The 19,842-nt window shown below is 36.2% G+C and overlaps 1 protein-coding gene across 13 annotated transcripts in view; it reads right to left on the bottom strand.

The window, feature by feature from the left end:
* The window catches only part of BAZ2B (bromodomain adjacent to zinc finger domain 2B), a 162,285-nt gene that overhangs the window by 51,062 nt on the left and 91,381 nt on the right, over nt 1-19,842 (bottom strand). For 12 of the 13 annotated variants that reach the window (XM_062578291.1, XM_062578298.1, XM_062578294.1 and 9 more), the window contains 7 exons: nt 18,130-18,282; nt 16,735-16,928; nt 8,097-8,309; nt 7,082-7,480; nt 4,147-4,759; nt 2,664-2,960; nt 383-443 (listed from right to left, as the gene is read on the bottom strand). In XM_062578291.1, the coding sequence (XP_062434275.1) occupies nt 383-443; nt 2,664-2,960; nt 4,147-4,759; nt 7,082-7,480; nt 8,097-8,309; nt 16,735-16,928; nt 18,130-18,282 (1,930 nt within the window). The remainder of the gene's footprint in view (nt 1-382; nt 444-2,663; nt 2,961-4,146; nt 4,760-7,081; nt 7,481-8,096; nt 8,310-16,734; nt 16,929-18,129; nt 18,283-19,842) is intronic. The other variant, XM_062578295.1, reaches the window with a different exon arrangement.

Here is a 19,842-nt window from a genome sequence, read left to right as displayed (position 1 = left end):
TTGAGACAAAAGAATTAACACGTGAAATAGGATGACACTTCCAAAGAGATCCAGAGTAATTGTGAGTCAGAAACCTAAATCCTTGAAGCTCTTTTGAATGCTTGAAGCACTGGCACAGCTTGCCCAGACAGGTTGTGGAGTCTCCTTCTCTGGAGATCTTCAAGGCCCACCTGGATGCAACCCTCTCTACTATGCTCTAGGTGGCCCTGCTGAGCAGGGGGGTTGGACTAGATGATCTCCAGAGGTCCCTTCCAACCTTACTGATTCTATGATTCTTTTAATGTATTTCAGCCTCAAATACTTTAAAATGCCATTTCTTTACCAAATGATTTTTGAAGGTATTATCTCCATTTACCAAATCTGAAGTAAACATGCCACCTACCCATACTCCAGAGGAACACGCAGCTCCCTTTCATCTGTTACTCTTCGTCTTTTTGAAATACCTGAAATAGAACTTCTGATTAACACCTAAGAACGAACATCAAAAAAGTCTAAAAACAATGTGTTCCTAAAATATATTTTTTATATTTATAGCCCCAAACCACAAAATAAGCCATTTTTATGTTTTCTCCATTATATACACCTAAAGTAACAAGAAAATAAATTTAACTTATTTTTCTTTCAAAATATTTTTTTCTCTAGGTTTCCTTTGATCTTTTTCTTCTGAAATTGTAAATGAGATAAAACATGAACATACTCTACAGAATTCCTGGTCTTGTTTAGCTCTTTCAGGTCCTATATGGAGGTAAAATAAAATAATTGGTTGCCACTTGTATCTCCCCCCTAGAAAAATGTTTTTTTTCAGTACAGAGGATGAGAATGAACACATTCTTTAAAGCTCTTTAAAAATCCATACATTACTGGATTAAGCCTTCAAAGAGCACTGTGTATATATTGCAGTCAAATCTCAAATAGAGAATATTTTGGGGATTTCTCCAGTTATTCAGAATTCATATTACTACTTACATGTTTAGTGCTCATCACAGGCTAAATCAAAAACACAACAGACATTTGACAGCAATGGGGTTTTACAGACTGCAGAAAGTTGCTACTTTTCTTAGGCCTTTTACTTAAGAGAGCTGTAAGACATCAACTATGGACATAGGTAAACTCTGAGAAGACGCATCTCTCAAAAAGGCAGTTTAGAGCCTGTGCGACGAATGTGACACATCTCTTGCCAGTAGAAATGGACATGGAAGAATATCATTATAAAGTTGCACTCCTGAAGCGTTTCTGAAGCTGCTCTGACTTCTACAGCCTGGAGGAGTGTCAGATGGTTTAATGGCACAGGCTCTCTGCTGAGATGGCTGAATGGTCTGTAAGCAACTGATGACCACTCTCCTCTATAGTACTCATCGACAAACTGTCCACTCTTGGCAGGCAAACTTCTTGGACACTTATCTGTGGTCTTAAGCACGACCATTACATTAACTCATTAGGCATTAATGCTGGGGGGGGAAACACTGTTTGTCTGAATATAGGTGAATTTCAAAAAGGAGCTGTTCAGTAAAAAAAAGCAGAGAAGACATCTCTTCAGTGACTGACTACCTTTAGGTAAGACAGATCAAAAACAATTTTAAATTACATAATGATGACTCTTAGTAGGCAAAAAGTATTACACCTAAACTAGGTAGACAAATTTAAGGTATTGTGCCTCCCACCTCCATCTACAAGCAGACACAAATCACCATCGGCCTTTTACAAGCATAAACCAATGTAGACTACTGAGCAACAAAATTAGCTTCATGTTTTAAGAATCTGGATTACCCCTAAAACCTGGGAAATCATTTACAAACTGTAAAATGAACAGGCCTGTTCCTGAGAGAAAAAACAAGTAGATCCCTTATATTTTTTCAAGGTTAATGCCCTCAATGACAAAGCATGTATTTCCTACTCTACCAAACCCCAAATATAAAGATCAATTTAGAAATGTATATCCTTATTTAAAACCTACTTATTTACTTGTTAAAGAAATATCAAGTTGCTAAGTAGTAAGTACGCAATTTAACTGTTACTGTGTCAATAAATACGTGTGTCTGACTTTAAAAAATGCAGACTTTTCCGTAGCAGTACTAATTACTGAATCTTACAAATTACTCACCAAATGAAAGATTATGAACACTATCAAACATCATAAAATTACTAAATGTACTTTTCATACACCTTTTAGAAATACTTGCTAGGTGTAATCCACACATTCTGTTTCGAATACTTTAAAAATAATGAATTAAGTTATATTTCAATGAAACAATCACTGAATTTGTTGAGGAAAGGGCATAAATAAAAGATTCTGCATGCAAATTATAATGCATAGGAATTTAACATGACCTACAGTAACGGCTAGAGAATGTTAGTAAATACTAAAGACTAAATAATGAAGGTCTTTTACATAATAAACATAAAATCTAGCTATTAAATACTACTTTCTCCAAAATAACTAAGAATCTGATACTACCACAATGGTTTGGAATGAAAATGTCCTGAACTAAGAGCTAGGTTCAGGTCATCAGTACACCAAATTCTACTGACTGATTATATTATCTGCTCAAAACATTTGGGAAAATATCACTTGGTAACAGTGTCTTAATTACTTTTTATAAAGATTTTTATAATACATGCCAATTTTATGTAATACTGTATTATATAAAAAGACTTTCAGATACCACAGTGTGTACTTGGTGCAAGTGCAGAGGATGGTGTCCCAATAAAAACTGTAGGATGGGACTCAGGACATAAGGCAGCTGGCGCAGAACTTGGGGTCTTTGCTATCTGGAGATTAAGCGGTGTGGAATGAGCTCCAAGACCAATGGAAGAGCTCTTCACAGACGGAGCAGTTTTACTCAGTTTCAGTGGAGGTTTTTCTCCCTCAGTGTCTGTATCTGATTCCTCTTGATCTTTATCATCTTCATCATCTTCATCTTCAGATCCTTCTGTATCTGACTCAGAATTACTGTCAGACTCTGTTAAAAAATTGTAGTAAAAGGCACATTGTGACTGGATAACTAAGAGCAACTATACTTCAGTTCTAACGCTCATCAAATTCACGGCTTTATTAAGTAAGAAGGTTTTCTCCCTTAAAAATATTTTACAATGTCTCTGAGTATCAACAGAATGTTATAATGAATTTACCTAAACTTAACAATGACTATAAATATGACAGTATAAAGTAATTTGGCATGATCACGCACTGTGGTTTGGGATCGATTTTTTTTATTATTATTATTGAGGAGCCAAGAGATGGAGAAGAAGCAGTATTTTAAGAGATTCTTTGCCTTTTAATTGGCTACAGCTAAGACATCTCCTGTGAATCAGGCAGCGTCTGCACAGGATGGGCATTTTACAGGTTGTGAAATACAGCATGAAGAGCAGGAAGCAGGAACCAGGTACAGGGCTGAAAGCTGTTCAAGGCTAGAGATGTGACAATCTGGGCAAAGGAGAGGTCAAGATAGGGTAAAGCATGAATGGGTGAGGAACTGAAGGTAGGCTAAAGCTGTAGGGAAAAAAGAGGATTAGTATAGGGTTTATGGCGGAGATGGAGAAAGACAGTAATAAAGGTGGAGCTGGACACAAGGGATGCAGGCACCGGAAGAGAAAATAAATCACTAGGAATATGAGCTCCACCTTGAAAGGCTTAGCTAGGCTTAGCCTTTCTGATTTGCCTAAGGGCCTTTAAAATTGTAATGTGAAAGCCGTCTACAAACATCTAAGGCTTTGCAACTATCCTGGTACCTTTCTCTAGTCTTGTTCACTCACTACTCTGCTCCTGAACAAAGCCCAAATTGACCATCAACCAGCCTATTCTCTCCAATCTTTTGGCTACTTTGACAGCTATGCAGTATATGAGCCTAAGCTGGGCGACTCATCTGGAAGCCTGATCCTTGACAGCCCTTCCATAAGGACCTGAAGACCCCTTACCGCGACAGCTGGAAGCATGCTTGTCATAAGAACAAAAATCAGAATATTTGAAACGTGATTTTGGATATGCAGCTACTGGAGACGAGGAGGAACGCAGAACTTTCCAGTGTATCTGTAAAACACACTGTGGGCCATGTTACCTCACATTGCCTATCCACATTAAAAAATTCTAGGAAAATCATCTTTTCAAAAATAACATTTCTACTTTTCCAATTAAAAAGATTAAACTACCTGATTGACTATCATCAGAATCATCATCTTCATCATCCTCATCGTCATCATCATCCTCATCGTCATCATCATCGTTTGAGTCGTCAGAGTCTTTACTGCTGGGGGCGTCTGAGTCTGCCCCTCTGAACTGCTCCACTACCAGTTTTGCAGAATGAAGGCGGTGTTGTGTTTTTACTGCATTTACTGCATTATTGCTGACTGTTTTATCCTTTCCTGAAGTAGGTAACACAGGAGAGGTAGAGGGCAGAACAGCTGTCCGGTTACCAGCTGTTTTTTTCCCACATGCACTCAAGTTCACCGGTGAAGAAAAAGGGACACTAACAGATGTGGCTACACTTTCATTGATCTTGGTCTGTGATTTTGGTTTGGTAGTAAGTGCTAGAGGAGCTTCCTGGATGACGCTCTGAATAACTCCATTGGCTTGGTGATTACCTAAAAGTGCATTTGTAAGGAATGGATTAGAATGGTTGTTTTCCAAAGATGTGTGTTTTTGATGAGCTGGTGAACTAGAAGTTGGTTTGGAGCTTGACAAAGCTGCAATAACCTTCTTCAAGTTCTTAGATGAATCCTGTTTCTTCATCTGTGCTATTGGGAATGTCTGTTTATATTGTTCCTACAGAAATAAGAAGGGAAAAGGGAGATTAATATTTTTTGAGCCAGGAAAACTCTTTTCAACCTTCAACATTTTAGTAAGTCAAAAGTAGGTGGTAACTACAACTGAAGATATGATTAATGTGAAGTTGCTTTAGGCTCACACTTGATTTTCACTATAAATTGAAGAGGAAAAGACTAGTCCACAAACTCAAGATGAAGCTAATCTAAAATGCAGAGGGAAGCTTTTTCACTTGCTACATTACCCTAAGACAGTAGTTTTCATGAAGATAATATGAATCTTCTAAAAAAAATCATTAGGAAAAAAAAAATCAAAAGGTAATGCCATAGGGAAAAAAATCCTCTTTTTACTCATTTCAGCATATGAAGTCTCATTAGTGAACGTAAATCTAGTTTTAGAATTAATCCATTTTGAATCACAAGGTAAATACAACACAGGCTACAAAAAAAGTTATAGCAAAAATTGATACAGAAATCCATAAAAAATTGTACTACTCTAAACTAGTGTTACAACCTTTTTTTGATCTCTGAAATATTACTGGCTGTTACTTAATTACTTTAAATAATTAAGTAACTTAGTACTTTAAGTTTGTACTAAATACAAACTTTAGTATTGCATCAGAAATAACAGATAAAGCTTACACTGCCTTATTGTCAGGACTCTTCAAAGGACAAAGAAAGTATCTAGATCTTCCTTGATAGAAGGAATCATAACAGAATGAATGCACAGTAATAAAAAGCCGTATTGATACAAAATAGATAAAGATGGTGCTTTTAAAATAAAAGTTACTATCATTTAAAATTGAATATTAAAATATGAAAACTTGTAAAATAAAAATTCATGCACTACATTTCCAGTAAAATTTTTACAGAAAGGCAAATTACTAAATGGGTGAGAAATCACCAGCTAAACACTCACCAGTTAGATATCAATCAAATGAGCTCAGTTTACTCTTTAGGAATACCCAGCCTAAACATTTTTAAATACTAGATCATTATTCTCTTCCAGTTTCCATTCAAATCTAACTGAACATAAATTATGAAAATCCATCATAAGTAAATAAAAATGCATCAGCTGTATTAAACAGTAATAAAATACAGACACTGAGAATCTGTAGATACAGATTCTTTGTTTTATAAGCTACAGAAATGCCAAGATATATACGTGTAAACATATTGCATATTCCTGATCAGCAAAAAGGAGGATCAAATTTATTGTAAACGCCATACTGAGTTTTAATAGCTATCCATTTGTGAATATCCTCCTGTCTTTAACAAACAAACCAAAAAGCACACAAAAAAGAACTACTTATTTAAAAAAGAAGGCTATCAGCTCTATGATTTACATCATGATTAATATAGATAATTTTAGTTACTTTTACTTAAATCTATCCACCTTGAAACCAAGAGAAGCCACGCTCACATACAAAATATGGGAAGTGTTACAGCTGAAACTAGGAGAAGCATTAGAAAAGCATTCAGGCCAGACTATTTACCAGGAGTACTTTTCTCAATGTAATATACTGATCTAAGCTGCTAAACTTCCTTAAGAGATGCACAACACAATCCTTTCTTCTTTTTGTCAGGATGTAATGAAATATAGAACTTCTATATTCATAACCCACCATGCTGAAGCCCTTCCAAATGCAGTTACATTCTGTCTTTAATTTATCCTGTGTATTCTGGCCACATTGGGAACGAGATCCCGAATACAAACCAATGAGACTTACAGAGATCCACATAAATATTCAGGTATGTAGTTCCTTATAAAATCTGTAATAGTTTCTCAACTGAAACACATTTGGAGGAGGTAGGCTTTGATATGTATCTTACAAGGTACTCTTACCAGTACATGGTTGACTTTCAAAAGATCTGTAGAACTTTACTATGCGATGAGCGCAAAACTAAGGTTCAGCATTATGTGACAATAAGCTGCGTATGTAATTGCATCATGTATACATTTAGATATGCACATATACATATGTATTGCCAAGTAAATTACTTGCTTTTCTCCAAGATAACAGAATAGTTCAAGACATTGGTAATGTACAGTGAACTATTTTTAAATTTGAAGTATAATATTTGCTGCTCTAAAAAAGGAAAAAATGAGGTAGTTCAGACCCTATAATGATCCACACAATTTAGCTAATTACGTCATTCAAAAATTCACATCAGTTCTAGGCATGTCAAAAATAAGAGTGATTCAACAATAAATACAGATATGTATTTCAAAACATTTCAAAGAGCTTTACAACAGAATGCTATACCTTGTTAAGAACATGACAGGTTACAAAAAATTATGTCATTGGTGACTTTGACTCACCCGTTTCGATCTGACATCACCGGTCGAAGGGGCAGATTCTTCAGAGGTATTTTTGTTCCCTGCTTTGAGTAGGGCAGGGGAAGGAACTATAAGTTTTAAACAGGTTTCCTTTTTGGCTTGATTTACCAAAGACAAAGGTTTCACATTGGGAACCAGTCCTGTAGACTGTATTACACTTGTGTGTTTGTTCACAGATTCCTCCTTTGCCTGAGAGCTTTGGAAAATAAAGGGAAGCTGCTGTGACAACACCTGAGGCTGCTTCTGCTGGGACTGGAATGGTGAGTGAGTCTGGGAATCAGACACAAGAGGTATCTGCTGGTGTGTTCTTTTTTCTTGGGACTTTTCCTGTGTTTTTTGTCCATCTGTTTTCATATCGGTTACACCACTATGCATTAGCACCTGCAAAATACGTATTTTTGTTTATTTTAGATCAATTAAAGATGCCGAATAAAAATTACACGATCAATCCTCATAAAACAATTATACTATTCTTGACAGAAAATGAACAATAATAGTTTTAAAATAACCTTATATTTTATTGTTTAGTCTTTCCTAAATAATTTCACCATGTGAACATACTGTTTAATAGAGAAACAGTTCTAAAACATAATGGTTTTGAAATGTATTCTTGACTATAAATCTCTTTTTCTCCAACTGGCTGCTGAGGAAAATTAACTGCTATAGTAGGAAAAAAAACCTGCAAACAAAACGCAGTATCCACAGAAAGACAGTTCCAATACACTATCAGTACACAGCACTTAATGTCTTTTTATTTAAGTATTTTCTATTTTGTATCAAAACTGATGAGCTACCAACTGTTAACTATCAGGTCCTCCACCCCAAAAAGGATGGGGAAAAAACAAACAGAAAACCCATAAATTAAAACCAAAATAAGCATTCCTAACTTGCATTAATGTGCAAGTAAACAATTGCTCACTGTCACAATTGTTAACAGACCAATTTTTCACAAACAGCTTTCAGTTACAAGACTTTTAGCAGCAATGAGGTGTCATACCTTGTTCTTGTTTTTATGATGTGCTTCATTTTCAGAATCAGAATCATCATCTTCACTCTCTTCAACACTCTGGTCTTCCTCCTCCTCCTCCTCTTCATCCTCCTCTAGATCATCAGAGTCACTACTACTAATGCCTTCACTTGAGGTGTCTGAAGAGGAGCCTGAATCACTGTCACTGTTACTGGAGCTTTCCACAGCTTTTTTCCTAGGTTTCTACAAAGAAGATGAATGCTACTATTAATGTCCCACCTTTATCCGTTGTATCATCTAATCCTTAGCCTTAATCTCAGGAACCCGTGAACACCTGATTCTGGAGACAGCCTTCGCAAAAAGGAGAAAGAAGTTGTTCACAAGGTGATAAATAATAAAATACATTGCAAGGTTCCACCAAAACCATTTTGGGACAACATTCATTGTCAGGATAGCAGGCACCACCACACTTCAAAAGCAACATATCAAACTCAGGCCTGGCAAACTAGTCTGGAATTCAGGTCTAGCAAACACCTGAAGAATGCACTACTTCCAACAAATTTAAAAACCAGGGCATTATTTTAAAATAATTTTGAAAGAAAGAGACATACGAGATTAATCAAGATGTTTCAATGACACATTCATTTAAACTACATTGCTTGACATGTAATTTCACAGTACATGCTGTTCAGCAATATTATGCTTTGCATATTGAAAAAAATACACTCTACAAGTGGCTCTTGAGAACTGCTTCTCAAAAATCCTACTTCTTCTGAGGTATCACAGACTTACATGGCATTTCATGAAACAATAGAAACAGTTATCTGCTGAAGAGGGTGGGGGGAAAGAAAAGTGTCAAAAACACAGGAACTGTGAAGCGCTGAAACTGCAAGACCAGGTTTTAAAATACAATAGATAAGAAAGGTTAGGTTTTGGGAAACTAACTAAAAGGAATATGTGCATTTCACAAAAAAAAAATTGAAAGATATTCATGCAGACTGTGTTATGCTGGAGACTATGTGAGAGATGCATGAAAAAAGAGTGTATTTAATAAGCAAAGATCTGGCAGAATGATATGAGAAGGTGAAGAACTGGATGAAACAATTACAGATGTAGGGCAGTGACAGAACAGTGTTAAGTAGCATCCAAACTGTGCACATGGAGTCACTGAGGGAATCTGTAAAGAGGAAGTTAGGCAAAAAGTAGATAGCTGCCTCTACTGGACAACAAGAGCAAGCGACTAGAGTAAAAAATTTGCAGCAATTCTAGATTACAATAGAAATAAGAACATCAAATAAATTGTTCTTTAGGAATACTTTTTTTTTTCCTTAAGAAACACTGACACAATTTACTTTTCAAGTCTTGTTCGTATATCATAAAACAAGGGCTTTTAAAAGAACAAATTTACTGAAATTATCTGGAACTCATAAAACATTCTTACGAGTGGAAATGAATTTACCTTGTGGGATGCTACTTGGAAATACCTATTAAACATGAAAGTTTTAAGTAGATTATGCCTCAAACTTCAGTGGTCAGTTGGCTGGTATTTGTATCTTTTGTAATTAGGTTTTCTTTCTCAAACAGCAGTGGTGAACAGCAATACTTACATCATCATACTTACCACTATTAAAAGGTGCTTCATATCAAAATGCATTGCTTAACTGTTGAGAAATCTTAAGAACTTAACTGTATTTATATGGATATATTTTTATCTGCTTAATTCAAGAAGACATCAGTTGGTACTATAGACGAGTTACTACATTCTGAATGTATGCAGATATACATAAAGTTTTAATGAAACTGCACCTGCTATGGTAGGCCTTGCATGTCTGTGGATGACCTACTTTGTATCCCATTAATCTTTCCTTTACATTATATCTTTTTATCTTCCTGTCTAATTTTAGGTACAGACGTAGATTATTTGTTCATAACGGTTAGGGTCATAAAATGAAGGACTAAAATTACACTCTCAGAGTCACATCTCTACAACTGTATCCTACCTTCTTCCCTTCATAGTTCTCTATTTATCACTGTACTTTAAAGAGGAAACACCCAAAACATCATAATAAATTAATCTCCTAAAAACAGAAACAGCCAGTTATTTATAGTGCTGATGAAATATATATTGATAACCTAGACTTCCTCAGAATGTATGGACCATCTAGTAAAAGAAGAGTTTATGAACAATTTTACTTAGCTGATTGTATTCACTTTCACTCACCAACTACTAGCTACTGTATCTTATGAATCTAGCTTTTCACAGAATCACATAGCAGCTGGTCTCAGGAAATCACCTGATCCAAACCCCCTGCTCCAGCAGGTCAGCTTCAGCAGGTAGCTCAGGACCATGTCCACTTGGAATTTCCAAGGATAGAGGCTCAACCTCCTCTTTGTGCAACCTGCTCCAGGGTTCAATCACCTTCACAGTGAACTGTTTCCTTGTGTTCAAGTAGAGTTTCCTGGGCTTCTGTTTGCGCCCGCTGCCGCCCACCCAGTCACTGGCAACCAGTGAGGAGAGTCTGGCCCTGTCCTCTTGACACCATCCCATCAAATACTTATAAACACTGAAACGATCCCTCTGAGTTTTATCTTCTCCAGGATGAATAGTCCCATCTCTCTCACCCTCTCCTCATAAGAGAGATACTCCATTCCCTTAGTCAGCTCTGTGGTCCTGCTATCCTCTCACAGTGTAGACAACTGAATAGGGAAGTTATTACACCAAGAAAGTAATCAGGAACATTCTTCTGAAAAATAAAGGTGCAAGCTCTTCTTAGCAACATCTGAGATAGAAGTCTGACACACAAATGAGGACAACTAGCTACAATGCTTGGCTTTGAAACAATTTAAGCATAATAAATTCAAATACGGGAAGAACACAGATGCACCACTTCAAAAGAGAACCATCCAAGAAAGAAAAGACATTTTCAGACATAGAAATCAATACAATTCAAAAGCAATCAAACGTCTTGAAACACAGCAGGAACTGAACTATATAGTAAAATACAGCAGCTTTTCTCAGAGTTTTTTACTTTATAAACAAACAGAACCTCTTTTGACATAGCCGAAACCAACAGAAGTTGGAATAGCTGGTCTTTACCTGAAGGGATAGCAATTCAATAGCTTAGAGAAAAAACAGTGATACAGTATCTTGGGCTGCAGTAAGAACAGCATTGCCAGCAGGTCAACGGAGGTGACCCTTCCCCTCTGCTCAGCATCAGTGAGATCACCTCTGGAGTACTGTGTCCAAATCTGGGCTCCCCAATACAAGACACGAACAAACTGGGGCAAGTGCAACAAACAGCACTAAGAAGATTAAAGGACTAGAGCATCCTGTACACAAAAAACAGTTGAGATGGCTTGGACTGCTTAGCTTGGCAAAGAGAAAGCACAAAGGGGAATCTTAACAATGATTATAAACATCTGATGGGAGAGCAGAAAGAGGACAGGGCCAGACTCTTCTCAGTGGTGCCATTGACAGGACAAGAGACAACAGGCACAAACTGAAACAGGAAATTCCATGAGAACACACAAAAAAAGCTTTTTTTACTGTTAGTGTGGTTGAATTCCTGAAAAGGTTGTCCAGAGAAATTCTGGAAGCTCCATCTCTGCATATACTCAGAACCTGACTGGACACAATCCTGAGCAACCTTCTGTAGTTGACCTGACTTGAGCGGTAAGGTTGCACTAAAAAATCTCCCAAGGTCCCTTCCAACCTCAGCTGTTCTGTGATTCAGTTTATAGACATTAGAAAATCTGCTGGATGGTTATGCTAATGGAAAATGTTCGTCGTTATCTAGACTGAGTAAGAGTACCAACAAAGCAGCCCTTCCCAATCACCCAATGGGAGAGTCCCATCAAAGAGTCACCAGAGTGATGGTATAATAAGATTTCAGTTGTGATTTCAAAGTACTGATATTTAAGAAGAAAATGCATCATGACAAATGCCAAAAGGAGATATTAAAGATAAAGGATGAGAGTAGGGTTAACAACCCAGCTTTCCTGACTCTAATCTTGGAATCTAGATAGGTAACAACTAGATCCTCACCAAAAGATCTTGCGGTTGTTTCCTTGCTCATTAAACACTAACAATGGTAGGAAAGTAACTCAAACATGAGACAGAAGTTCACCAGCTACACCTTGTCCTCCTGGAGAGTTTTGTTTTACCATATGTGCAAATCATACTGGCCTTCCTTATCCCAGAAATTCCTAAGACAATCAACAGAAGGGCATTGGTAGAGGGGCAGCCCATTTTACATGTCTTTTGTGAGGCTGAAATGGCAATGTCAAATGAATTTGTATTTATAAAGAATAGTTATTTATTCAGTTGATCTTATACTCAGTAACAAACAGGGCAGTATAAGATCAACTGAATAAATAACTATTTATAAATAACTATTTATAAAGAATAGTTATTTATTCAGTTGATCTTATATTCAGTAACAAACAGGGCAGGCTTCTAAAGAAAAGAATAAAAGCACATGGAAGTCATCAGCATTGCAGTGTTTGAGAAAGTACAATACAGTCATACATAAGGTACAGCAGTTACTCAAGTTTTGTACATATGGAGTCACCTGACATGATACCTCAGACTGAAATCCTTACAACAAAATCCTTTTTCAGTAAAATATCTTTATGTTCAACAGATGTAATGCAACATGCCTCAGACATATAATAATGAGTGACAAATAGGCACAGTTTTTACATTACATTTTAGAGGTATTTTGGTTTATCATTGCCTGATGTGAACAGTTCTCTGAAAGATCAGATACATATCCAAGGCCCAAGCAACTGGATGAGAAGTTCTAAAAACTACAGTTTTGAAGATCAGGTGGTTCTACCACAGATATCTACTATTCAGAAGTCTCTTTCACACACTGCAGGCAGAAAAAAAAAAGAGTCATACACTACAAGTGACTCAGACTGCACTTTAGGAATCCCTAAAAGAGTAAGGCAATGAAACTAGAATTCAGTCAGGAACAAAACATTACACAAACTAACTCTTGACATTTTCATCAGCTGTAAAATCAGTTAGCTTGGAGCCAGCTCTGTCACTGCCCTTTATTTATTTACACGTATAAGAGATCAAATAGGACAAAGACGATGAGAATCTTTAGATGGCTGTAAGCAGCTTTTAAAAATCTAAGAACACACACCGCAATAAAGAAAAATTGAAACACAAATTGCATGTTCACTTTTAATAAACAATATTAATTGTTAGAGTTTCTTATAATATTCATTTGGTTATGAATATTCATATATATAGTTTTTCAATTCTGTACTGTTTGCCCAGGATAAATAATTTGAGGTTTAGATGGGATGAGAGTCCAAATCTAAAGAGTAAATAGTGAATAATAGCTTACATACGGTGTTTCTTCAAACAGCCAGAACTAAGTCCTTAGGTACAACATAGGCAAAGAAGATTTTTTTAAAAACTTGATAAGCTGGTGATGAAAAGAAGATCAAAGGGCTGTTAGAATGGTTGCCTACAGAGATGACAGGAATGGAAGAAAAGGCAGAGTTAGAGCAATTGCAGCTGGCAAGCAGAAATGCACACAAGAAGCCTGGGACGGCCTCTAGCGGTAACTTCCTTCCAGCACTCCCCAGGGGCATTAGGATTCTGTTAACACTTATGTTAACACATAAGGCAATAGAAAGTGAAATAGCCAACACAGCACAGCCGCTAACTGCAGGACCCAGACGATAGGCAGCTGGATACAACCCAAAGGGAATGGGATAAACTATTTCAGGGACCAGGAAGGACTCTGAGGAGTGTACAAGTATATCACGACCTCCTTTTAGACCTCCTCTTTAGAAAGAAAGCTTAAAAAAACATATTATCCAAGAAAACTGACAGCTTCAATTAAAACATCAACTCCCAGAGAAAATTACAGCTAAGAATACAATTAAAGGAATTAGAGGAGGAATACTAAAAATTAAAACCCCAAAGAAAAAAAAAACATTTAGAGCGGTATAAAGTTTATTGTTTCAAAATAAACTATTCAGTAAAATCTCCTATGGAACGAAAAATAATTAAAAAGAGGCAAGCGTTAGCATGCTTGGAATTTTAAGAACAGAACATCATTTGCAGGAGCAGTAAAATACTGCTTTTTCTGAGAACTTCTAGCCCTTCTCTCACTTCAGTTATTGCCCTGATTTATGTTTACTCATCTGCTTTTCCTAAGATGGTAACATATTCACGTACATAGCCTAAGAATATCATTCAAGTAGTTCCCCTTAAAAGTAATGCTTCGTATTAGTTTAATACATATATGCATAGGCATCAATAAAGAAACGCCTTGTATTTGTTACTTCATAAACAGAGATAAATTTATTATCCTGTGGAACCTAATTCATTTCTCTCTTAAAGGCATCATGCATATTTCAAAAAAGTACCCCAATCTGTAGGTCATTTTGAAAATCTAAGATTATACTGGCAAAATAACCCACTATTAAATATTCCATCCCTCAACTGCTCCCTCTTCATCTTCTGCCTTTAGAATGTCTCAGTTCCAGTTCTGGCCTTAATCTAACTTATTGGAACAAAAGTACTGAACACTGTACTGATTTTTTTAAATCAGATCTTTTGATCTGGTTCTTATTTTGGCATATCCTTTTCTCCAAAGATCTTCAAAATGCCTAAAACAACCCTCAATTCTGCTTCAATCCTGTATTGTCTTATATAGTAAATTTCAGATAAATTTACTAACCTCTGAGCCTCTCTTTAAAGTGATAATGACAATCACTAATCTCATACGTACGTATTACTGGAGGACACTCAGTTAACCACATACAAACAATAACACAACAGAACGGGCCTTTACAGAAGATGGTCTTTTGGGCACTTCCAACAAGTTCAAAAAAGTAAAGAGTGCATGATCGAGCCTGTACAGAAGGATTACGGAAGACCACTACACTCAGAAACATAGTGAGAATAGGGCTAAATGCAACAAGTTGGAAAGAGGAGGATTTTGAGCATTCTGTATGTTTTGATTGGAAAAGTTGTTCAAATCTTCCATTGAGTAATACTGATCACATCAAAACGTTTTTGAGGAGAAGAAATTTCAAGTAGATACGGATAAGAGGGACAGAATACAGAAACTACTAGAAAGTCAAGATTCTTTACTAGAATGAGACCAGGAACATCAAAAATCCCATCTAGTATTTAAAAAATAAAAATGACTACAAAAAGCTTAGGAAACAAAATTTTAGACAACCTGAAATTTACCAAAAGCTTTAGAGGCAACAGTTAAGATGTAACAACAAACAAATTTAAGAAAGGAGGTACACGAATTGAATACGTAGTTCCTCCTACAGCGAATCACTATTCAGCAAATTGTAACTGGAGTTTACAGCTAGCATCTGTTTCAAAATAAAATGTAGTAAGGATATACAACTGGTACTTAAAGAGCAAAAAAAATACCAAGAAGAGACAAATGATGATGAAAACTGGGACTGAAATTTGAAAGCAGTAAGAGGTGAAAATTTTAGTGACACACATAGTAACAAATAACTAAGCCAGCTCAATTTTTTGAATAAAGACAGATGATAAAAAAGTTAACAGAAAAAGGTCTTACATTAATTTATTTAAGGCTTTTGAGAAAAATACTGAAAGATGGTACTTTATTTGGTATTCTTTGTAACTGCAGTAACAAACACCCACATCTGACACTGAGTCCTAGAAGTGTTAGCACAGACATCATGTGGGAAATGCTTTACTACTGCATCATAGAAGCAAAGCTGCATTTTGTACACAGATCTCCAGGATAAAACAAGAGCTTCAGAAAACAAACAGCTATTTATCATACTCAAAAATAAATAAATAAATAAAATCCAAGTTTTCTCGACCATCTGCACCTCTCTTCACACCTTCACAAGTTGCTGCTGGTTGAACATATAAAGAACTTTTTCAGGGAAACTGTTCTTTTGTATGTTAATAATTTCCCTATTGTCAATATACTAGCAACCCTATCGCTAGAAAAATGTAATTTATCATTTTAGGGTCAGCAGCTATTTTTACGCAGCTAGCTGTATGCAAACACTGTGCTTTGAAAATGCCCATATCCCACTTAGAAACATTTGCATTTCGGTATTGTACCTAATGTCATGATGGAAAAGGAGGAGGAAGCCAATGGCCCAACTCCCTCAGAAAACAAAATTTAAGATAAATATCATAAAATGTAACATTTTATTCTAGATGATTGCTAGTACGGAATAACCTCCTTTGCTTCTACAGTAATCAATATCCAATCTCCTACGTTTGAACATAACTAATTTCGGTTCCAGAAACAGCAAAATTTTCAAGCACTATTTGGCTCAGTAGACAAGCAGCTTTACCAACTCAATGAGACTACTCGTGTCTTCAGTATTTCACAGCTGGTTAAGTTTTTTGCTGAATCAGGGCCAAGAATAATACTTATTTTTTATAAACACAAAATGACTCCCAAAAATATTTTTTAGGTCTAAAAATTTTATCTGCTTCTGAAATTCGATATTGCAAATTCCCTCATATATTATCCAGTACAGCTGTTATCTAGTATAATTAGTGTTTATGGGAGCTTTTGGCTCATAAACATAATCAACAGGAAAAAGAAAAGCTAACACATTCACAATCAGAACACCTAATATCTTAATTTTTTTGTTTGGAAAACTAAGTTTAAAGTATATTTACCTTATCTTTGATCTTGTCAGCTCTGACATCCAAAAGCTGGGTTTTACTTTGCTCCTGGTTGTATTTGCAGCTTCCTGCTCCTGAGGTTACAGCTTTTGCTTGTCCTGCAGATGTGGCAATGCTGGTTGATAGCACAGATGTGCTGATACCAGAAACAGCAGTGGCACTGTTCCCATTCAACGATCCATTTACACCTTGAGAAAACAGATTTTAAAAAGTGACATTTACAAAACCTAAAATAAGAGACACGTTCTTTGAGATGTTCTACTAACACCAACCTAGCTTGCACAAAACCATTACAAGATGCCAGACAGCTATGGGTTACTCCCATCTTAGACTCAAACAAACAAAAAAAAATACTGTTATCCAAGAATCAATTCGAGTTGTTCACAGACTTGCTTTCACCACAAAGTGTGCAGCACCCATAATGTAACGGACAAATATTTTAACTCTATAAAAAAATTAAATCTGAATTTATCATTTTCAAAAGCAAACTATCTCAAGAGTTTAACCAGGGCCAGAAAATGATACGATAAAGAAGAAATACATATACACCAGCACACACCACACACATCAGCACACACCCAAAGTATACACTGCAGTAAATCTCACAGGGACAGTTTGTTTACAATCTGTAGTATCAATCAGCTCCAAGGAAAAAAGCACAAAGCCTAAGAAATTTAAAGAGCATAGGAATGTGTAAACAGAAAGGAGGGAAATAGTGAAGTTGTGGGAATCCTATCTGAAATAACATCCAAGTTCTAGCTTGCTTAATTATCTAACGAGAAACATGGCTTTCATGAAGATAGTGAAAACCACACAAATGTGCTATATCAGATTGATTCTAGCACACTCATCAGTTCCTAAAAGCTACCAAAGCTGTAAAAAACAGTTTTATGGTACATGAAATCAATTTATACTACATCTTCAAAAGAGGTGCAATAGCACTACATAAAAGACTGTTTCAAATGCAAGAAAACTTCCTGATGTCACTGGGCTAACCTTACTGCAATCCTGCAGCCCTGCTTGTCCTTTTATACCTCTACCCACCCACCTAACATTACCTGCTTCCTCTATGCAGAGGACGGGCATTCACTATGGAAGTATACGGACTCCAAGATCAACACAAAAACTTTAAGATAAAAATTTTTCTTACTACTCAATCCCAGACAAATTACCAAAGGTTAATGGGGCGGGGGGGGGGGGGGGGGGAGGGAATGTTAGTAGAAAAGGTATATTGTTATTTACTTACAGCCCGTATTTGTATCTCATGCTCAGATGACAAAATTAAATTCATGAAGAATTGTTTAGGAATGGGAAGAATGATGATAAAGAAATGTAAAAAAGCTCAAAATTCCATTTCTTTCTGCATATGTGCAAGTTCAAAACTTTTACCTTTTTCTATACTGCCTCGATTATTTTTTCCTGTAGTTCTTGAGTGGAATGAAGCAGAATCAGCAGGAGGCGCAAACAGTGGTGGAATTCCCAAGAGTGGTGGGAAAAAAGCTGCCCCAGTACGAGAGTGCACATCCGCTGTTCTCCACCATTCTGTACCACAAGGAAAAATAAAAACAAACTTCAGTTGTTCCAACCATATATTTACATATTTCTGTAAGTATGTTCCTCAATATAATTTAGAACAGATTTATATAAATTCTGATGGACAGCAAGAAGAAAATACAGCTCTTATTAATACAATTAACATAATAAATTGCATGGATTTTCTGTGGCAATTCCTGTTTTAAGTCATTTAACTCATTTTGGTAAAGATTTCAATGCAGTTTTACTTATATATATGTGTGTGTATATATATGTGTGTGTGTGTGTGTATACATACATACATATATACATACACACACACACACACATACATATATATATGTATATATGGGGGATGGGGCGGGAGATAGGAAGCTACAATACAAATGTGATCACACCACAGTGAAACGGCATATCTTACAAACAAGGTCAATACTCACAGGTCACACAGAATCACAGAATGGCTGAGGTTGGAAGGGAGCTCTGGAGATCATTCAATCCAACTCCCCCGCTCAAGCAGAGTCTCCTAGAGCATGTTAGACTGGATCATGTCCAGGTGGGTTTTGAGTGTCTCCAGAGAAGGAGACTCAAGGGTCAAGAGACTCGGGTCATTCCTGAACATAGGTTATTACCTCATTAGACTTCCTAAATTAGGACTATGGAAAACCAAAATGTCTTTAAGTTACCTCTTGAATCTCAGTTTTGAAACACTCAAGGTCTCCATCATAAAAACAAATCTGAAGCAGTTCTCTATGAACTGACTGATTTTGTATAAGAAATTCAGTAGCTCTATACCTGCTCCAAGAGGTTTCTACTCTGGAATTTGTCACTGGATCTGAAAAATGCAATCTGTTCTTTTTTCTTCCCCCTTCTTTCTAACATCCCTACTAAAATACTTGTTGCACAACCAGATATGGGTTAAATTGTGATTTACTGCTATTTACATAAATTCAAGTGGCTTAGTGGAAAACAAAGATTTCCTTTATAGTACAGTCCAATACAATTTCTTTCTCTTGTTGTTTCTAACTTTCATTTTAAGTGATTAGTTCCCACTCCTCCTGACCAATAAAAATGAAGCTTAAGTGATTTGACATGGTCCCTACAAATTTCAAATTCAGAAGTTCTTTACAACTGCAATAACTGTTCAGAGTTGTTACGTAACCCTCTAATACAGATTATTCTGAGATTATGCAAGACTCAGCTACATATTTTGTTTATAAGGCACTCCTAAACAGCCACAAAGAGGTAGATACATTCCACTATGCTTTGACGATAACTCTGCACTTACATGGGAGTCCTAAAAGGGTGTATAGATTTACCCAAAGCGACCTCTTCAGTGCAGGGTCGTATTTTATAGCCGTTGCAGTAGCAACAACATTTTCGAATGAACATGTTTACTATTCAACAAGAGACTAAAACATGAAGTATAATTCAAGTGGAATCTTTTCAAATCCTTCCAAAAGCAAAAAAGAGCACTTACACTAAAATCTCATTTTGAAAATAATATAAAGGAGTGTGAAAAAAAACAACCCGACTCATTAATATTATGTCATATTTTGTCAAAATCGG

The sequence above is a fragment of the Rhea pennata genome, chromosome 6, assembly GCF_028389875.1.
Source record: "Rhea pennata isolate bPtePen1 chromosome 6, bPtePen1.pri, whole genome shotgun sequence".
NCBI classification, from domain to species: Eukaryota; Metazoa; Chordata; class Aves; order Rheiformes; family Rheidae; genus Rhea; species Rhea pennata.
This window is presented reverse-complemented; position numbering and strand designations above follow the sequence as displayed.